The following is a 21,889-nucleotide window of genomic DNA, read 5'->3' on the forward strand; positions in this document are numbered from 1 at the left end:
TCCCATCAAAACTTTCATGGAGAGCAAAAACAATTGTAGATTGTATGGAAAGAGTAAGGTTTTGTAACCTTTTGTCTTAGAGGATAATAAAGGCTAATTTCCCTTCTTTTGTCCAGAGAATATTTATTCTAAATGAAATGTTTAGAAAACACATAAAATAACAAATAGGAGGAAGGTATGTTTCCTGCTCCTTTTTTTTTCCAAAAGCACGTGTGTGTACCAGTTCATTTGAACTTTTTTGATGTTTAGCAAGCTGATGCCATTTTCTGATGTTAAGCTGCTTATTTAGCTTGAACCTGTTCATAAATAGTTTGCCTGAACCTATTCAGAAATAGCCAGTCCTCCCTTTCAAAGGTCAGTCTTTGCCTCAGGAGAGCTTACAACTCTCCTCTCATATCCAAATTAAAAAAAGATTTAAGGCTGATTATACCCACTTGCTGCAGTTCTGCCATAAAGGACAAAATATATAGCAAGCTGTGAAAAGCGTTGTTGTGGTGTCATTCTGTAAAGAGTGAGTTGCAAATCAGGAGCTAAACCAAATAATTAGTCCCAACTCAACTAAAACAATTGAATGACTAGAACGGAAGTCAACACTTGTATATATTCCATTGTTATGAGGACAGTTAAGACAAAGTCTTTGATTATGGTTAATATTTTTTCCTATGTGGGAAATATTTATTTCATGGGTAGTACCCCTGTGGTGTTCTTCCTGCTGTGATCCCACCCCACCCCCACAAAAAGACAAAGTCTTTGTCTTAACCATCATAACAATGGAATATATCAGGAATAATTCTGTGAGGAGAGATTTGTCAAAAGACTGGACACAAAAATGTTTTCCCAGATGTTGGATGTTTTAGGCATAATTTGCATTGATGCAGTGTGCTTGACACCCATAACTGACATATGAAGAGGGTTCCAATTTTCCATAGTTTTCCAGGCTAAATTAAAATGAAAGCTCAAGAGGCTAGTACAGTTCGAAAGAAGAACAGTTCGAACGTGGCATTGCCCAAAGGTGAATGCACAAAAAGTCTATGAAATTTTGTATGTGTTTTGTTTCTGGTTCTGCTTCATAGAACCAAAATGTTGGGAAACTATTTTCTAGGTACAGCCTGATTTTGGTTAATATTTTTTTTCCAATGCGAGAAATATTTATTTCATGGGTAGTATCCTTCTGGTGTTCTTCCTGCTGTGCTACAACCCCACCCCCACAATAAATTTCCCAGAACAACATTGAAGACAATGTTGGGATCTAAATTTTCATGACTTTCTTTCATTTGCCCATGTACGATGTTTTCTATCAAGGCAAGACAGAAGATACTACAAAATACAACTTGAAGCTGTTACATGTTTTCCAGTAGATGTTAAGAGTGAGGAAGGAAATTTTTTTACAGCATTTTTTATTTAACAGTTATAAGTGAGACTATTAATTCATCTATGTTTTGCTTTTGGCTGAAGAATGGAACACTGATTAATCTGATCCTAAGCATCCTCCTAATATTTTAACAATTTTTAGCAAAATATGGATCTTAAAGTATTAAAACAAAACCCTGGCATTGTGGACAATTTAATTGTTTTGTGGACAAAGCTGTTCAGTAAATTCAGCAGAAGGATTCAGTACAGGTTTAATGAAAATTCAACAAGTGATAGAATCTCAGTGGAGCAAAGTATTAATACACTTCTCAGTAGAAACGGTTTAAATATACACACAGCATTTTAAGACCATGCCGCTAATATCTGACCAGTATCATTACACATGTGTACCAAAATATACCAGATGGTATCATATTCGGTGGTCTGATCTACACAGTATAAGAGATGGGGTGAGATTCACTTTTATTAAGCAGTGAGTATCTAAAAAGAGGGCGAGAGGAAAAAAGAAAGATGAGCCTATTCTGTCTACTAGGCGGGATTATGTTCTTCCATTCATGTCTAATTTTTCTTAATAACCTCTTGAACTTTATGGACCTCTGTTTTAAAAAGAAATTAAATAAGCTGTTTAGCCATACATGTCATCAGTAGCCAAATCTGTCTTAAAGGAGTTTCTATCTAAAGAATAGGAGCATTTTGTATACTGCGTTAAGCTGTGCATCCCAGAGGGGGTCTGATTACATGTAGGTGAAGATATTATGACCATCAATGCAGAATCATAGAACAAATTAAAACTCAGCTAGATTAGAGGGAGTTGCTGGTTGCAGTTGACCTCCAGATCTTTAAAAATGCTAATATGTAATACCTGTACTGTTTCCCCCCCCTCTTCCTCTTGCAACCCCTGTGCCTTGTATAGATCTCAACGAGTGTGGACTGAAACCAAGGCCATGCAAACACCGGTGCATGAATACTTTTGGCAGCTACAAGTGTTATTGCCTCAACGGGTACATGCTCATGCCTGATGGATCATGTTCCAGTATGTCAAAACCCTTCTGCTTCTTTTTTTAAAAAAATAAATGTAAACTTCTCGTTAAACACTAGCCGAGCAGTCAGACTACCATATATATAAAGGATAAACTCTACTGAATCAAATCAGCAAAAAGTAAATAAATCATTTATTATGCCACAGTGCGTGAATGTAGCCATTCTTTGATTCAGAATGATTCTCTTGAGGAATGGAGTAGCACAACACTTGGAGAAAGGCGATCATTGTTAGCTGCATCACAGTATTCCATAAATTCAACTCGCCAGAACTTTCAGGTACTTGTTGACATTTTGTGTTTGAAAATTGTAGCATAAACTCCACAGAGGTCATCTTTCTTCTTGCTCCCATAAAGTTAATATTTTAAATACTTTGGCATGCCAAGCATGGGGGAGAGAAAGGAGAGAATCTTTTTGGTGGTGGAGGCAGCATCTCCATGATGGAGGATTAGTTTTGTTTAATTTTTGGAGGGCAACATCTAATAAGATTAAAGCATTAAGAGAATTGCTTTTTATTTCTAGTTGGACTGAAGGTCTCAAGTCTGTGAGAACATTTACCCATGAGCACAAACATCTTGTTTCAGGATGCTGAAGTGGATTTCAGGATGTTACAGGTTTATTACAGATACCATTTCCTGTGAGGTACCCGAGCTGTGGTAAAAGTTCCTCATGCTCAGGGTCAAATCAGATGCTATAATTAGCACATAATTAGGAAAAGAAAAAGCTTTAGTTCTTTAGCCACACTGTCCAACATTGTGTCCGAGCAATTAGAATAGAAACGAAGTGAGTATTATGTCCAATTACAGAACAAAATAGGCTGATTTGCAAGCTATAGAGAACCATGAAAATCTTGTGGAATAATGAGACGACCTTTTACACCCAAAGAATTGCTATTTTTCACAAGGAACTCTCTGAAGCATCCAGTTTAGTCTCTCATGGCTAGAAGATATTAAGGTATTGGTCGGCGGAATGAGTCTATAGGGTACGGGAACCTTCCTGATGAGATGCCTTCTGGATGTAATGTAGAGTGATTTGGGGGAGTCATAACCTCACGCACCTGGAAGGGGAATTGAAACGTTGCTATACCAAGCAGATGGAATGAAAGATGCGTGTAAGAGTTACATGGTTTTCCTCTTAATAATAATAATAATAATAACAATAATAATAACAACCTTGGAACTGCATAGCTGGAAGGGACCCTATGGATCATTGAGTCTTGCTCCTCAAGGAGGCACAGTGAGGAATTGAACTCCCAACCTCTGGCTCCACATCCAGAGACCTAAGTCACTGAGCTATGCCTATGTGGTCTTTCCATGAATTCCTTTGTTGCTTAATTTCTCTGCTATGTCCTCAAGCTTGATAGGATGAAATTCTGATAAAGACTTTTCAGCATGTTGACCATTATGGTGTCTCAACAGATGCCCTCACATGTTCCATGGCAAATTGTCAGTATGGCTGTGATGTAGTGAAAGGGGAAGTACGTTGCCGTTGTCCTTCTCCAGGCCTACAACTGGCACCTGATGGTAGAACTTGCGTAGGTAAGTTGAAGCCATAAATCTGTTCTCGTGTCTTCCATAAGCAACAGAAAGATTTGTGCAGCAGTTTCAAGATTTGTTTTCTTCAGAGCTTGACTGCCCTAAATGGGATACTAAAGAAAGCAATTGATCTTCATCCATGTGTCCTTATTGTATACATTTGAGCCAGGCTCTTCTGACAAATGTTTAATGTTTATTTTGTTGTTTTAATTATCAGTTCTGTGGTTGACTTTTGATTGTTTCCTTTGTCCTTTTTGATTATTGATTGTCTTCAGTTTTTATGGCATTCGCCACTTGGGCAATGAATAAAATGAACAAAAGACTCTGTTCAATGGGAGGATGGAAGAGATAGAGAGAAAACAAAATTGAATGTGGATTCTCCCAAGGTTAAATCAGAATTTCTACAAGGTATTTTGTAGCTCAGGACCAAAGCAAAATGTCATTTTCAACACAATTTTGGACCATTTAGGTTTTCTAAGGGAATACATTTTCATTTAAATACAGAAAGCAAGAATACATAACATGCAGTCTTAGGCTACCCTCTGCTCCCAAGATCAAGATTTTAGGAGTACAATGGTGCCTCGCTAGACAGTTACCCCACATGACAGTTTTTTCGCTAGACATTGACTTTTTGCAATCGCTGTAGTGATTCACAAAACAGTGGTTCCTGTGGGGGAATTTCGCTGGACAATGTTTGGTCCCTGCTTCGCAAACTGATTTTCGCTGGACAACGATTTTGACAGCTCCCTCCGCGCTTGCAAAACAGGTGTTTTCGTGACCTAAGCTTTGCAAGACAGCGATTCAAACATCTGATCGGCGGTTCGCAAAGCAGCTTTCCTATGGCTGATCTTCGCTAGACAATGACGATTCTTCTCCATTGGAACGCATTAAACAGGTTTCAATGCATTCCAATAGGGAAATGCTTTTTGCTAGACAATGATTTCGCTAAACAGCGATTTCAGTGGAACGGACTATTGTCTAGTGAGGCATCATTGTATATATATATGTGCAGATCCCAAGCAATAACAGCTGTAGCTTTGTGAGCCTAGAAGGTTGATAGTTAGACTTGTTGATGCAAATGTTTAATGGGTTTTTACTTGCAGATGTTGACGAATGTGCCAGTGGGAGAGTTACATGTCCTCGATTCAGGAAGTGCGTCAACACTTTTGGAAGCTATATTTGCAAATGTCATAAAGGTTTTGATTTGATGTACATCGGAGGGAAATACCAGTGCCACGGTAATGAAATCGATGCATCAAAAACAATTAATAGAAAACGAAACCCTGTTTGCTTGCAGATATAACTGTTGCATCATGGCCAACTGCTTTCAGGCAGAACTCTGTACTATGGGAGAAAAACCTGCTCCTTTTCTATAATACAGGGCAGTCTGTACTGTGCTATTCTGATCGTGGTATTTTATGCTTCCCGCTTCCAGACCCTCTATCAGTCTGGTGTTCTTTTTGTTGTTTGTTTATTTGTTTTAATTCATCAGCTTCATCATCAAGTTGCAACTAGTGCAAAGTAGAGACCTGTTACACTGTCATCGTGATGATGATCACTCAGGTTTAATGTTGCTTTAAATTATGGAGGAGGTAAGGGAGAACTTGATGTGCTGTTTGGGGAGAAATTTCCTTGTCTCATCTAACATGCAGGTCAGTTTTCCTAGAATACTTTGCATTTCTCTTGTATTAGGCTTAGGGTAGCCACTCAACCTTTAATAGATCACCAAAAAGTAGGCTGTACTTCATTGAAAACGAGGATTTAGAAAATGCATAAAACTGCACATACTCATTTATATGCACAGATGCAAAATTTGAAGTGACTTTTGCAATTTAATTGGAATTACAGTAAGCAACTACTTTATGGTTTTTTCACCTGAAATAATATCTGGACTGGCCAGCTCTTCAAACAGAGAAGACCTTTTTTAAAAGGCTTAACCTCTGGTAGCTCTTCAGAGAGAGTTCTATTATTCCTAAAAGAGGACACATGGACACTCTTTATAGTACAGTTGTTATTTCAGTTGCTTTACCAGTTATTTGAGATTTAGTATAATATGGTGAAGCCTCCCGAAGGCTAAAATAGTTCTGACACCTATCAACCAGGGTTCGTTCAATGGGAAAAAATATACAATAGGATCCTCTTATCCATGGAACCAGTATCCACTGATTCACCTATCCATGGTCTGAAAATACTAAAGATATTAAAAGAATAATCCCTAAATACATATTTTTAACAACAACAAAAAAACTTACCAGAACTGGTCACTGTCCATGCTATATATAGCATTTGCTGGAGAAATATATTTCCATGGTGCCATTACAAGAACTGGCCACTAGAGGGTATCAGAGACCATGCTATCTGTAGCCGTTCCTTTTAAAATAGGATTCGCTATAATCTGTGTTTTCGAGCATCCATGCATAGGATGGGTCTAGGAAGCCATCCCCGTTGATATGGGGCCCTACTACAGTTGCTCCTCCTTTTTTGGTGGCTGTGGGGGGGATGATTATATTATGTTGATGACAGAACTCTTGAGTTACACAGTGCAGCTGGATCTAACCCCCTGTTAAATTTTTTGTAGTTCCATAATGATGCTAGATCAGAGATGCTGCGGGAAATCAAATGGTTCTTCGTAGTGGTCTCTGTGAATGCATACTAATGTGAGATTACTGGGGTTTAGAGGACTAAGAAGCTATGGACGCAAGATGCATAGCTATGGCACAAACTTTTTATAGTGAAGAGCAAATTGCAAATGTAGATTTTCTCATTTAAAATAATCTAAGAATCCTGGTAAGATGTTTTTCTTCCTGTGAAGGATTATACAAATATACCATTCTCTAGAAGCACAATCTGGCAATCTGTTTGCAAAGATACATCCACATTTAAATTTGTTCTACAAATGGCTGAAATCCAAGAACTTTTCAGCAGTCTATATCCTGATCTGGGATGCTTTCACCAACTTAAATCCTGATAATTACTATTCCTGGGATCACCAATGAACTCATTCCTAACTGAGTCATTGCCATAAGATTTTTCGATAAGCAGAGGACAATTGGCTGCGTGGCAACAAATTTAAACAAACACAGATGCTCTAACTCTAGATGCACGCTTGCAAGGTATTTATATAAATCTACATCAGGGCGTGGATGCACATTTGAATGTAGACATCAATGCAACTTTCAGATGGTTGCATTCCAATGTGACATTCCAGTACGTGCCATGAAAAATGTTTATTTCCCTAAAGCAAACTATCCAACACATATTCTAAAATGCATCTATTTATTTCTTGCTTATTTCCAACTCTACAAAATAAGCCATGATTCAAGTAGCTTGAGACTTCAGAACCTTGTTGGTAACCCTCCTTTAAAAAGTGTTCATTTAAAACATTTAAACAATAGCTGTCGAAGGTCACTTCCAATGACCCTTCAAAACATTTTGTATTGGGTTACAATACAAAATACCATAAACACCAATAACTGTCAAGTTCTTTCTTTTTCACCATCAGTATTCCAGTGTTTTAAAATAAAACTATGATTTGTGTCACTATTTTAAAGGAGACAGAATTATGTTTAATTAGGGGGGGAGAGACATAGTTTACATCACACAGAAAATGCTTGTTCATTTTTTTCCCCTGTTACAGACATAGATGAATGTTCACTTGGCCAATATCATTGTGGAACTTTCTCACAATGTTACAATACTCTGGGATCTTACAAATGTAAATGTAAAGAAGGATACAGAACGGATGGAATGAACTGCATAGGTACGTAATGATCCTTTCCTTCTTGCAATCCAAAAAACAAATGAAAAACTTGGGTAGTCAATTTTGTGAGCCAGTCGTGGTCCGTCTCCATTTCATTCAAGGATTTTAAAGGAGAGGGATGATATATTTAAAGTTTTACAAGCTTTCATAGGTCAGGACAAAAATACTTTTCCAAAAGCTCTTTTCATTTTTGGAATTAAAATACAGTGAACTCAGATCACAGTTCCATTCTGTACATTGTGCTGATTGTTTTAATGTTTTGCAGCCTGTTATTTGCATTTAGCAAAAGCACGGCCTTGTCTCCCAAGTTTTTGGTGTAGTTTGTTAACATTTGTAGACAACAGTCCCTCTAATTTTCTGCCAACACTGGGTGGGGGCCCTGCCCTATGTGTGTGGGCTTCCAGCAATGACTGGAACCAAATGGGCGGCAACACTGGCTTACAGGTGCATGGCACCAATGCAGTGCTGTGCAGTCATGCAGCTTAGAGGGAACATTGCTTGCAGGCTATGAGCTATGTTTGTTCTTCTGAGTAGTTAAGATTCTTGGACATGTCTGATCAGGCCAGGCTGGTGCATGCCATCCTGTTGGATTACTGTATTTTACATGGGACTGCCTTCAAGGGGTGTTAATATTCTTAAATTATGTAGCCTTCATAATTAAATTGCAAAGCACCCAAACTGAGCATTATGCATTATTGGGCATTATATCTGAGGATCCCATTTGGCTTTTGCTTTGCTTTAAGTTGGTCCGAAAGGTTGCTTCTGGACTGTTGGCCAGGGCTGGATCCAGGCTATCTAAGAGGCTGTATTATCCTGTCCAAGCCTGCCTGACTTTTGGGATCAATGGGGGATTGTTTTCTCTTGGTCCCTCTTAGAGAAAGTCTTTTCAATACCTTATCCCAAGCAGTTGAACTCCTTTCCAAAGAAGGCTAACTTGGCCCGCTTCCGGCTGTCTTTCCGCCAATGAGCAAAGAAGAAAATTTCACATACAAGGGCTGGGAGAGTCCTCTTCCTGAGCTTTAGGAGAGTTTCTGAAAACTACTGCTGAGCATAATGATTTATTCATAGATCTTCCTTCCCTACTTTGTAGTCCCTGTACCTCTGCATGGGGTTGCTCTTCAGTGTTTTGAAAACAGCAGTAGCCTTATTATATAGCAACTCTAAGGCAAGAGTGGCGAATGTGTCACCCTTCAGATGTTGATAGAATTCCACTCCCTACATGCCTTTGCCAACTTTACCAGTAGTAAGTGATATAATAAGAGTTGTGGTCCAGAAATACCTGGAGGAGTACAGGTTCCCTGCTCCAGGTTTTAAGGGAACTAACATAGTTTAATTGAGTGTTGGACTTTGCAGAGTTAGAGCCAAAATTTAGTTCTGTTTCCTGCATGGTTTTTGGAGCATGCTGCTAAATTTTAAAGACATCTAGGTATTTCTGCAAGTAGACATGTTTGTGCTTTCTTTCCCTTCGCTGAGTGGTAGTAGAGTTCTTTGCATGTGGAAATGTCAATAAGAACCGAGGTGGTTTGTTGGTTAAACTTGTGCACAGATGGGCTTGGCATTGTGTTTATTTTTGATTTTGCATACAAACTTGATCATGGTCATGAGAGATGCATGCAAGATTTTGATAGATCTTGATAGCTGGTCTTGAAACAATAAGTTAAAGTGTGACAAAGATCTCTTTCTTTGGAGAACCTGACTACCAGCTTTGCTGATAGTACTAAATCTTCCACCAGCTTTCGGTACTATTGAAAATGAGACGGGTTTTGACTCAGCTGAGGCACATGGCAGAGGTGAACAAGATCCTTTTAATGTGGTTCTCTCTGAGACGACATCTCAGAGGGAGATGTGGGGTAAGGGATTGACTGACTGTCTCTGTGTGTCTTGGTACAGATCCTAGTACAGTGACATTTCAATCCTCATTAGAGAATCTGGATGATAGAAAATCAGTATCATGTTTGTAGCAGATTTGAAGTTATTTCCACTGGCAATAATTACATTTCCTAATTATTTTTTATGGAGAACTAAGAATGCTGATACAGTGGTGCCTCGACTTACGACCATAATCCATTCCAGAAGATGGGCGTAACTCGAAATGGTCGTAAGTCGAAGCATCATTTCCCATAGGAATGCATTGGAATGCGATTAATCCATTCCAGACAAAAATAATAATCACAAAAAACCTCACTCCAAGCCCCATCGGAATGTCATGGGGCTGGGGTGGGGGAATCAAAAAACCACACACACACACACACACACAGAGCCAGCTCCATTGGAACGCGATGGGGCTGGGGGGGAAACCACACCCACCCACAGCCAGCTCCATCGGAACGTGATGGAGCTGGGGAAAAACACACACCAAAAACAAAACAAAAAAAATCACAGCACAGAAACATAACACCCCCAAACCCAAACTCACCCTGCAAAACCCTGTGAATGTACTCACCCCGAAGCAGAAAGCAGCACCAGGCAGTCAGAAGCCTCTCTGCAAATGCACACAGACTAACCGTTGGGTGAAAGAGCTACAAAGAAGCTCTTCGCCAACCAACGGTTAGCCCTCTAATTTGAATTCCCTGTCCTGCTCACTCCATCATGTGGATTCGATCTTACGTCTGCTGGTCTTCTGACCTTGCGTGTTAAATACATATACTTTAATATATATATACTTTAAAATACATATAATTTAAAGTATATATACTTTAAAATTTGATATATACTTTAAAATTTTACCAATGTTATCCAGTTTGTGTGGTATGAATAGGTTCTTGAATGTGTGGTTTGTGGTACCTACCTCTACTATGTTTCGAAACACATAGCTAAAAGGGACTTTTCTGGTTCCACATTACTAAAAAGCCTTGTCTTAGGCTACCCTTCATCAACTGGGTGCCCTTCACATGTTTTATGCTGGAAGACTCAGTTGGGTGTGGAAGATGACAGTTGTAATACAGGACATCTGAAGAGGCATGATTTTGGAAGTCCTGAGGCTGGAAAAGTTGGGTTTTTTGGACTATAAGTCTCAGAATCCCCTCTCCAGCATGTCCAGTAATCATGCTAGCTGTGAGAATCTAGCAGTCGTGGTTCAGAAAAGTAACTTTTCCAGGCCATGACTTCAGTCAGGCATCCTCTCATGGAGTATTATGAAACAACGTACTGTATTTTCTTTCAAGTAAAATTTTATTGCCATAAAACAATACTTCTATTTAAAAGAGAAGAACAAGTAGTAATAACAACTATGAGTAAAATATTAGTGTAGTACTTGGAATAGAACTCTACCCTTAAGTATAGGAAAAGTCGTTGTTGCTGTCAGTGGAGTTGCATTCAGAGCAAATCATTGAACTGTAGAGTTGGAAGAGACCCTAAAGAGTAATCTAGGATAGATGGTATTTATTTTCCATAGTTGGTATTTATTTTCCCCATCCTGTCTCTTCAGCTATTCCAAAAGTTATGATTGATCCATCTGGCCCGTATCACATGTTTAAAGGCAACACAACCTTTCCTAAAGGCAACGGCGGCATGACGAATAGAATACCTGAAATAGGCAATACAAGACATCCCATTATGCCACCACACGTACCAGACTTAGCTACAATAAAGCCTACTCCTAAAATGGCAAGACCCACTCAAAAGCCAACCGTGAAGCCAACACAGAGACCATTTACCAGGTTTGTTACAAAACCTGCAACAACAAGACCACCTCTGAAGCCTGTGACAAGACTTCCACCAGTGACCAGATCCCCACCACTGACCAGACTCCCAACACCACCCCCAACTCCATCTAAGCCTATAACAACAAGAATATCAAGACTGACAACGAAAGAGCCGCTGCCTGTTCCTAGTGATACTACTCCTCAACAAGGATTTACTGTTGACAACAGGATCCCAGTTGATCCTCAGAAACCACGAGGGGATGTATTCAGTAAGTAGCGCTGAATCTTCTTATACCCTATTTAAGTGCTGTTTTTGAAAAACTTCTGAAGTCTCAATTTGTAAATAGTGATTGCTGTGTGGGTTTTTTTTTTTCTTCCCCTAATCAAGGCCTGGTGTGGTAGGAAAAGGTCATAAACGAATCATACTGTAGTTGTGCATATGTTTGATGAATTGTAGTAGTGATAAAGAATGTGACTATCATATCTGGCTATCAAACTTATGGCATGCTTCAGAATTCGGCACTGAAGGACGTTTATCACCCAGTGTGTGGTTGCAAAAAGGTTTGGTAAGTCTTCCAGAGAAATTATTAAGAAAAGTATTCAATGATAGAATTGGAAGAGAGATAATTGAACAAGCTGCAATGGTATGGGACATTTCTTTAACTTTATGGAGTAAATGAAATCATGCTGCCATTTTTGGACCCAATTCTGTTTTAGGGTGCAAGCTCTCAAGAGACACAGAACTCTCCTGTGTGAATTAAAGTATCCATTCCTGGGGTATTTATTGCCAAGCAACTGCAAAAATCACATTAAAAATAACTCTTGATTCCTGCTTTATGGAATGTGCCCACCAAAAGAGAGACATTTAAAGCTCATGGTTGTAAAGATACTCCTTGCATGGGGAAGTCTCATTGAAAGATATTGTATTACTTTTATGCCAAGTTGATTTCATGCCATGGATGACATTTGTTGGCTCATGCATCTTAGCATGACGGCCAAGAAATACCCAGCACTCTGTTTCATCTTTAGCACCACAACTGAGGTTAATTATAGAACTTGGGAGAGTGTTTGGATAAGTCCTACTCCTCAGCCTCACAGCATTGCTGAACTAAATAGGATATAAGTTTTGTCATCCTACAGCAGATGGATAAGTGCATTCCTTGGTGGTTTGAGGAGTGAATTTGGCTTTATTCCAGCTGTTCCCAGCAAGTTTGTTCTTTCAGTGAAATTAAAATTCTTGTCTTCCTAAAATGACAATTTTTTTCAGTTCATCTGAGTTTAGATGTCTCAGTAAGTTACATTAGGGGAGACATAATAGTAAGAAGTGTGGTAGATGAAAGAGTGGTTTGGGAACTTTGGAAGTTTATAGAAATCAACAAGAATTATGGTCTGGTAGTGCTGGGCAATTCGTATTCATTTCAGTAATGCTCAGGAAGTCATTGTTCCCAGTAAATTGTTAGCAAAGTAGTGTTTCCTTGTCTTTCTCTCTAAAAAGTGTCTCTGTCTCTATTTTGTTTCATTCTTAAGAAACATTGTATTGTAGTCATATTTGGGAACACTATTGGTTTTTTGTTAGATGCCATCAATTCATAATGGTCTTCAAGTAACCCTAATAGGGCTTTCAAGGTACATAAGATGTTTAAGGAGTGGTTTTATTAGTTCTACATCCCCACTTTCCCACCAGAGAGATTCCATGCTCAAGTAGAAATTCAGATCCAGGTCTCCTGTATCCTAGTCTGTCACTCTGTCCTCTACACCAGTGGCCCCCAACCTTGGGCCTCCAAATGTTCTTGGACTACACCTCCCAGAAGCCTTCACCACCACCTCTGCTGGCCAGGATTTCTGGGAGTTGAAGTCCAAGAACATCTGGAGGCCCAAGGTTGAGGACCACTAGTCTAAACCAATGGTTCTCAAACCAGATGTTTTAAGACTAAAACTCCCAGAACTGCTAGCCAGGATTTCTGGGAGCTGTAGACCAAGTACATCTGGGGACCCAAGGTGGGAAACCAATAGTCTAAGCACAATATCCGCAGACCTCTGTCTAAGAGCACACACATTGTAAGAGCATCTCCATTCAGGAGATGATGAATAGTATCAGCAGGAATAAAGTTTCTCTTCTCCATACAGGGATCCCATGAACAATCTAGTATCTGTTGTAAACAAATGTAATACAGATGTTATTCCCTAAAAAAGCAAGACAGAAAGAGAATTCCTGCTAATATATGCCTTTTGCCACAAATTCCATTGAAAAATGGATATGCAGCATCTTGTCCATAGGAAAAGCTAGGTTTTAGTAGGCATGGGGAGTTGAAGTCCAAGAACATCTGGAGGCCCAAGGTTGGGGACCACTGCTCTACACCATGGTGGGTACTCAGGAACATTGGTGTCATGATATCCAAGTCAGAAATATAAAGTATAAGTGAAATTACTGAACAGTGTTTTCAAAGCTCCAGACTAGATAGGGAAAATTGTCTACTTGGCTGAGGCTGATTCTGCTCCCAGACTCTACAGGAAACAGTAGGTTCCTCAGCAAGTTTGGCATTCAAAGTTTAGGGATACCACAGAGGAGATAATCTTAAGGAAAAACTTCAAGAAGAGGCTAGGAGGGGGAGAAAAAAAGCTCCCAGTATAATGACCACTGCTACTCTGATAAAGTGAAGGAATTTGTTTTTGACATATAGACATTTGAATAAGGACTATTTGCTGAAAGAGTAGTGGTTGACATGCCACTTCTGTCTGTTTGTCCATCTGTCTGTCTAGTTTGAGAACATTCATCTGGTTTCCAAGATTGGGTCCCTAGACATTCTTGGACTGCAGCTCCTAAAAGCCCTTACCAGCACAGCTAGTGGTGAAGGCTTCTGGGAGTTTTAATCCAAGAACATCTGGGGACCCAAGGTTGGGAACCACGGATCTATACATAGAAGTGAAGAAGACATAGTGAGGAATACTGTACATGCATTACACCTAATAGTCTGCTATGCAAGTGCTAACTAATGATCATAGTAGTAATATGAGGGACTAAGCATCCTTTCCACCCAGTGCTAATCGTCCCCTGCCGGTGAGCAGGTACTACTATCCGAGCTATCTTGGTAAACACTAGTTTGGCAACATGCATTTCTTGATAAAATATGCAGTTTTGTTTGTTATTTCTGACCCACTTTATGCACAGAAAAACGTCTGTTGTCCTGTTAGTCATATTGAATGAGACCTAGAGAAAGAAAATTAAAAATGGTCTATGGCAATATTTGCAGGGTAGTATTCTTGGATTGAGGGATGAAGTGGCCGACCACATACAAGCTGGCAAAAAAAGAGGGCATGAATTTGCATGAAATTCAGGTATGCAAATTTATACAGATAGGTGTACATTTAGAAATAGTTCCTGTAATTCAAATAGAATTGTAAATGAGGACAAAAAATAGGTCTTCTGTTGAATGCGTACCAGAGAAGTTTGTACAGTCCGAAATCCCAACTGGCAGATTGAGGGACAGCTGATCAATTGACCAGTTTGTAGCTTAAGGTGAAGCAGACAATGTGGGAGATTTTTTTTGTTTTATATATTAAGTCTGCGACGCAAATGGGGTCCCTTGCTTGGATGTCTCGCTGGGTGTAAATCTAACATCTTCTTATTGCTTGGTTTTAAGTACTGGAACCTCCATAAGCCTAGCTATTAAAGCGTGAAAAGGTTAAGCAAAAAGAATTAACGTTATGAGGTGGCAGCAGTATTGGAATAAGGAATTTTTAAATCAAGGAATGCAAACTGCTTCACTCTTTTAGTCTCATAGACTAATAGAAATTTGAAGTGAAAGGAGAGAACACGTATGTGCAATTTGAATATCCACATGGGTGAGACAGACACACGTAGAAAATGGGGGTCACAAAGATATCTCATATTAATTTGGTTGAGTAGACTGTGTCCATTTGATTTGATTCTTAACTTTCTTTAGCTGATTTTAAAAAAAACCATTTACCATGCAATCTGGCAGCGGTTTACCTAGACCTAAATCTCATTGAACTCAGCATCCAAAATACTATTGAGTTTTTATGCCGGCATAATGCAGTTGGCATAAATCTTGGTGGCAAATTTTTGGAAGGAACTTGGTGGATGTTACTGTAAGAATTTGCTGTTGTGCACAGGTCGACAGCAAATAGATGTACTAAGTTTTTACCATATTTTTCAGCATATAAAACAACACTTTTTCCTTGAAAAACAATGAGAGTTGTTTTATACACGGAAGGCAACTCTTTACCACTGCGAAGGCATGGGGCTTAGCAAAAAGGAAGGGAAGGCGTTGCTCCTTCTTCTTTTTGCTAAGCTTGGTGCCTTCTCAAAAAGCAAAGGCATGCTGGGCTTTAGCAAAAAGGAAGGGGAGGCGTTGTTCCCTTCATTTTTGCTAAGCTTGGTGCCTTCTCAAAAGACAAGGAAAAGCAGCAGTCACTTTGACAGCCTCTTTCCTTGCCTTTTGCAAAAAGGGAGCCCTTTGATCCCTGCTTTTTCTAATTTGGGGTTAGAAAAAAGGGGGAGGGATCATCTTATTCATTGGATCGTCTTATAAATGGAAAAATACAGTAATTTTGCTGCAGTTCACCACCAATATTTATGCCCATTGTGTTAGACTGGCGGGCGAAACTAATAGGATTTTAACAACTGTGTCTTAGTTCTGAGCAGTCATGCTGTGACAGATGGGTCAGCAGACAATGAAACTACAGAAGCCTCTTTTACAATGCTGCCATCCATTTCTTTGTTTTTGCAAGATGTCCTGTCAAGGTTTGTGTAAAAATTCTGCGTTAAAGTTTATGGAATCCTATAGGTAAAGAGGCATTAAGAACATAGGGGCTAGACCATGCTCCCAAGATCCTGCTGTATGTACCAGCTGATACTTGGTCCGCATGAAGTCTGAAGGACTTGTTCCTTCAGATTCAGAACAGGAAAGAGTTGTTTTCTCTTTATCTCAAGTGCTTTTTAGCCCAAGTTAATATTTTCCTCTCCCAGGAAGGGCAAGGTAATTCACTCATTTATTCACTTACACTTCAACTTCCGAAGGTGCTCAAAAGTGATTGGAATTTCCTTTCCCTCTTCTGATTGTATCTGATGGAAGAGGGGGTGGCGTATCTTCCCCCTCCCCTGAAGGAAGGACTCTAAATTCACTGCATCCTACCTGGTTGGATTAGTTTAATAAACAAGCAGCAAGAGAGAACTCAGAGGACCTGTGGGTGGTTAGAAATTCATTAAACTACTTTGGGTGGGGAATGCTTGGTTAATCAGGAGAATTATTTTAATGATCTCAGATAACTGTAACCAATACAATCATCTGACAAGTCAATTAACTTCAGAATCCTGTTCAAAGTATCTGTGTACACAACAGGTACGTATGCAAGCATGTTGTACCCTTTGCGGGAATATCTGTTACATAACCAGTTTTATAAGTAGTTGGGCAATTATGATAAGGGGCAACCACCTTACAAAGAGAATGCATACTGCCTGTATAATTACATTCTGTATGCTTCCCCCCCCAATAGGATGGTGGCCCTAGTTTCTATAAAATTTTTGCTGTTGTTATTATGGTTTAAAAATGTTCAATATAATATAAATTCCTGAAATCTGAACTGAACCAAGAACTGAACAGTTCTCTGAAGTGTGTGTATTACCACAAGCCCCTAAGCAACTTGGTTGCTAGTTCTGTTTCTTATGATACTTTTCAATGAAATCCTACGCATGTCTGCTCGAATATAAGACTCACTGAGTAATAAGTCTATTCCCTAATAGGTTTATATATGATTTCAACTTTCATGCCAGAGACTGGGCAGACACATTTCTTACTAACTTCATTGGGAAGGGCTAGTTACTTGTCATGTATGCCTTGGTATGCCAAGATAAAGATATGTGCAATTCAAAACCATAATAGTCCCATATTATCCTTTAGTTGGTATACAGGGAATCAAAGACACAGCTGTGTGATCTACACATGAGATTCCTTTCATACTTTGGATGCAGATAATTTAAACTTTCTCATGGTGGTCACCCTAATGTTTTTTTTTTCAAAAGAAGCAACAGTTTGTTTTTTAAATAAAAACCAGTCTGACTTTTGAAAAACCGGTGACACAAATTCAACCATTTGGAAGATGTTGATTTCCCTGCTTGTTTTTGTCTTTTCAAGACCAGATTTGCAGAGTATAAAAATGGGTCATGAGCTCAAATACGAATCTTGATGTGGTATAATGTAACAGTGGTTACATCTTGACTATCATAAAGGGTATGACTTGGCCTTAGCAAACACCCTTCATTCATACACAGGTCTTAATTTCTAGTAGCTCATGGTTGAGCATGCAGAGAAGGCTTGAATGCCCCTGTCTACAGGATCCCTGCTGGCGAGGGATGATCAGGCAGTTATGGGCAGATATAGAATGTGACTTTCATTACCATCACAGCTTCACCTCTAGGGGAGGAATTTTTGGCGGGAAAGGAGCTGGAGAAGAAAGGGGTTAACCATCCTCCTCCTCGCTACTGGCCCAGATTGGGTCCACCGCGACTGTCTGGTTGTTGCTTTTTTAAAGAAAGAAGTGGGCACAGTCCTAAACAAAGTATTTAAATATCTTAATCAAACATTGGCCCCAAATTTCCCACAGCAGTGATTCTTCCCTGTGCAACTGTACTCAAAGAAGGCAAGGCATTGATTTAGGATAAACCTTCAAGGAAAGGTTTTTCTCCAGTGATGTAGTAATCTTTGTTGTTTATACCTCAGCAATCCGACCTGCAAAGAGAGCTTGTGTTTACATTCCAGCGATCAATCAAGCACCTGCGTTTAGTGTGCATTTACAAATTGATGTGTTTTGCCCTGTGTCTTGCCTTGCCCTATTTTATTAGCGTCTTGTATAACTTTGCTCTTGAGTGACACACTTCTTTGGTTCTACTCTAGCGAAGTTAGGATCTAACTCAGAATTTCTTCCCTAAACCTTTTCCAAGTTGTAGTAGTTGTTGTCATCCTTCTCCACTGTCACCACAAGAAACTGGGTGTCATCATCCCTGCACTGACTGTGGATGTAGTAGGTATAAAACAATTATTATGTGTTGCATCCAAACAGGTCTTCAACGTTCTTCAGCCTAGTGGATCATACTGTTATAATTTACATATACAACACATTTCAAAAACTGCATCAGTTGCAAGACACCAGTTCTTAAACAGAGATGCTTTAAGGATTCAGGCTTTTAAAATCCCCATAGCAATTATCTTGATGTGCACCTACGTACTATAATCAACTGGTAATGTTTCACACTTCCTTAATATTTAACATAGTTCTTGGCTGAAAAAAAAAGTATCCCAAAATACATGTGGTAATGCATGTTCTTAAAGAAAATGCACACAAGTATCTAAATATATATTCTTGTAGATTAAAAACAAGTTTTAAAAACAGGTAAATATGTCAGAAGATTTAACAGAAGGATAGAATTTACAGATGAATGTATGTGAAAGTGACTGGAAATAGATAGATAAGATCCTTATTCTGATAGACTATCAACCTAGAGTGGTTGTTCGACTAGATAGGCGGGGTGTAAATGCAATAAATAAATAAATAAATAAATAAATAAATAAATAAATAAATAAATAAAGCTTTTAACAGCTAATAAAAATGATTAGACTGTACAGTCAGTCCATATACCTGCTAAACATAAATAGCCATTTATGCATCATTAAAAAAAGGAACAGAGTAAAAGAAGATACAGGTTTGCAGAAAATGTGTCGAATCAATAACCACTGTCTGGAATCCAGGTGAAAAAAAATACATGTGTTTATGTAAATTTCAGCTGTGAATTGCTAAAAGTTAGGTCAGCATAGGTTTTTGCTCTCACGCACTGAGTCATGTGATGCCAACTTGTCAACTTGCAGCAATTCACAGCGGGCATTTACACAGATGAAGGTATGACAGCTGGTGTTAATTGATAGGATTCTGGCCATCATAATATGAACAGAAATATCGTTTAACTCCCCGTAGTGTGAAGATTATGATCAGGTGATCTTGTGCCCTTTTATTCCATTAACAGTCTACAGGGAATAGAGATGGGGGCATTTGTATTTGTATACGAATACCCCCACACAGGTGGACATCACCCTTCTGCTGCTGCTGGGGACTCCGTGCTCCCTTCCTATTGTTCTGGAGCTAGTGGTCAACTAGCCACTCCTGGCAGGAGGCGGGATGATAAGCCTCCTTGCCAGGTCGAAGAGTGGCTCCCGGACCGGGCGCTCCGGAGCTATTGCAAGGGAGTGCGGAGCCGACATCAGCAGCAGAAGGGTGAGTGGACAGCCTTGCCCCAGGGGGCCAGACCCTCGTTATGGCCACCTGTGTGGCATTATTCATATAGGAATATCCCCATCTCTAATAAGGAACTTAAAGGAATTTCCATACTTATGGTTCTTTATCTTCAAACCAAGTTTCAAATAGATGACATCCTGAAATGGAGGACTGTCCTCACAACCCTTCATTATAAAATTGTAAAGAGGAAAACATGGCCACTAACACTTTAAAATCTAGAAAAAGATGCATGTTTGCACTGAATATCCATTACTAAAGGTCTTCCCGCACTTGGCAGCTGTTCATGAAAGACAGGATCCAAAGTCTTCTATCTTATAAACAGAGGAAGACAGCTACAGAAATTGCTCCCTCCATAGGAAGGACAATAAAACTCATATTTTCCTAAAGGAAGACAGCTACAGAAATCGCTCCCTCCCTAGGAAGGACAATAAAACTCATATTTTCCTGATTGTCTTTTGGAACTGGCTAACATAAACCATTCTTCTTTGCTGCTGCTTTATTCCGTTTTAGCTATTGAAATTGGAGAGTGGTGATGGTGCATTTCAGGGTTTTCTTTTGTTTCATTGTTAGTATTTCAATTATATCTTACTGCAAACTACCTCAAGGGACCTGTTGGCAGAACCTAATCGAATAAAATGATAGAAAGAGGCAATGGAAACGCAACACCCTTGCTGTGACTAGTACGTGTGAAGCTGTAATAAACAGGATTCCCTACTTTATGTATATGTAGAAAAGTTATATAGAATGGTGGATAGGAATCTCTTTCTGCACTGGGTTGGAAGGGAAGCTGTATGCTTATCACACTGGCTTTTGAAATGTATGTATTTACGGGGAACATGCTTAGGAATGCCATTTTGGCTATACTGTACAAGAATCCATGCTCTGGAAATGATTTCAGTATCAGAGCATGGGAGGTTGTGTTCTCGTTTCTGCCTCTTTTCTCTCAATAAAGTCCTAATTCAGCAATCTGTTTAATCCCATGTTAAACATTTGATGTACAGGTTTTCCTACATTTACCAAACCTCATTTTGCCACTTAGAATCAACTTGTAACTGAAACCTTTAATCACCGTTAACCACAACACAGTCCGTTCCCAAACAAATTCAACCACTGGCAAGTAGATAAAAGCATTCAAGATGAAAAGGTAGAGTTAGAAAAAGCCTTCTTTTTAATTAGACCTTTGAAATACTTGGATCATGCTACCTCACCTTGGAACTCCCTAGTTTAGAAGAAGTCTTCATTTATTTTTCTTAAAACTATTTGAATTAATAGAGCAAGCTAATTATTTTTCCCATAACCTTGTCTAAGCATACAGAAACCATCAAAATTACTTTTAATAAACTTAATAAGTAGAAATAAAATAGAAACTGATCTCCATTAAACTTTTTGTCACTGATCCAAACTTTTGATGGATTGTTCATATTTTAGGAAATCTGTCACAGGTCCCAATCTATGAATTGGAAAGTTGATATTGTGTGTACAAACAGATTTCTATTCATTTCTACTCACTTTTTAAAAAGATTATTTGAAGGAGCAACAGAGCTATTAAAGCCAGCGAAGGACAAGATAAAAATATATTTTAAAATGAAGCTGCATAACCTTTGTTTGGGTTCCACATTTCCAGTGGGACAGAGTTCAGTAAAGTTTCTCTATGGAACTGTAACTCCTAAAATCCCTCAGTTAGTGTCGTTCTTCTGTTGACATTGTTACTCTGAAGCTAGAACTGTAGGGTAGTGATAGGTTCTTCAAACTCCGTGCTGTAGAGTTAGAATTCTTTAAAATGTGTTTTAAGACATTCATGTATCCCAAGTAGTGTATTTTTCTCTTTGTACTGTGTTTCCCCGAAAATAAGACAGGGTCTTATATTAATTTTTGCTCCAAAAATGTATTAGGGCTTATTTTTAAGGGATTTTTAGGAATATGACGTGATTTTACAGTCATGTCATCTTCTTCTGGTTGCTGCACAATGCTGCACAATGGTGGAGGTCGGGGTTTCAATTAACTGGGGCTTATTTTTGGGGTAGGGCTTATATTACGAGCATCCTGAAAAATCATACTAGGGCTTATTTTCACGTTAGAGCTTACTTTCCGGGAAACAGGGCAATGGCATTCCAATTAGCAAAAGCAAACAATTTTTTTTAACAAACGGGAACAAACTGATTTACTAAAGTTAATTGAACTATTGTAAAGCAAAGCGTGCTGCTTATATACAAAAAGCTAAGCGTGCTGCTTAT

General features: G+C 39.0%; 1 protein-coding gene across 11 annotated transcripts in view; it reads left to right on the forward strand.

Annotated features, from left to right (window-relative positions):
* NPNT (nephronectin) overlaps positions 1-21,889 on the forward strand; it is a 71,252-nt gene that overhangs the window by 35,641 nt on the left and 13,722 nt on the right. For all 11 annotated transcript variants that reach the window (XM_020796378.3, XM_020796379.3, XM_020796381.3 and 8 more), the window contains 5 exons: positions 2,285-2,404; positions 3,828-3,947; positions 5,048-5,182; positions 7,582-7,704; positions 11,132-11,617. In XM_020796378.3, coding sequence (XP_020652037.3) covers positions 2,285-2,404; positions 3,828-3,947; positions 5,048-5,182; positions 7,582-7,704; positions 11,132-11,617 — 984 coding nt within the window. The remainder of the gene's footprint in view (positions 1-2,284; positions 2,405-3,827; positions 3,948-5,047; positions 5,183-7,581; positions 7,705-11,131; positions 11,618-21,889) is intronic.

The sequence above is a fragment of the Pogona vitticeps genome, chromosome 5 (assembly GCF_051106095.1).
Source record: "Pogona vitticeps strain Pit_001003342236 chromosome 5, PviZW2.1, whole genome shotgun sequence".
Taxonomy (NCBI): Eukaryota; Metazoa; Chordata; class Lepidosauria; order Squamata; family Agamidae; genus Pogona; species Pogona vitticeps.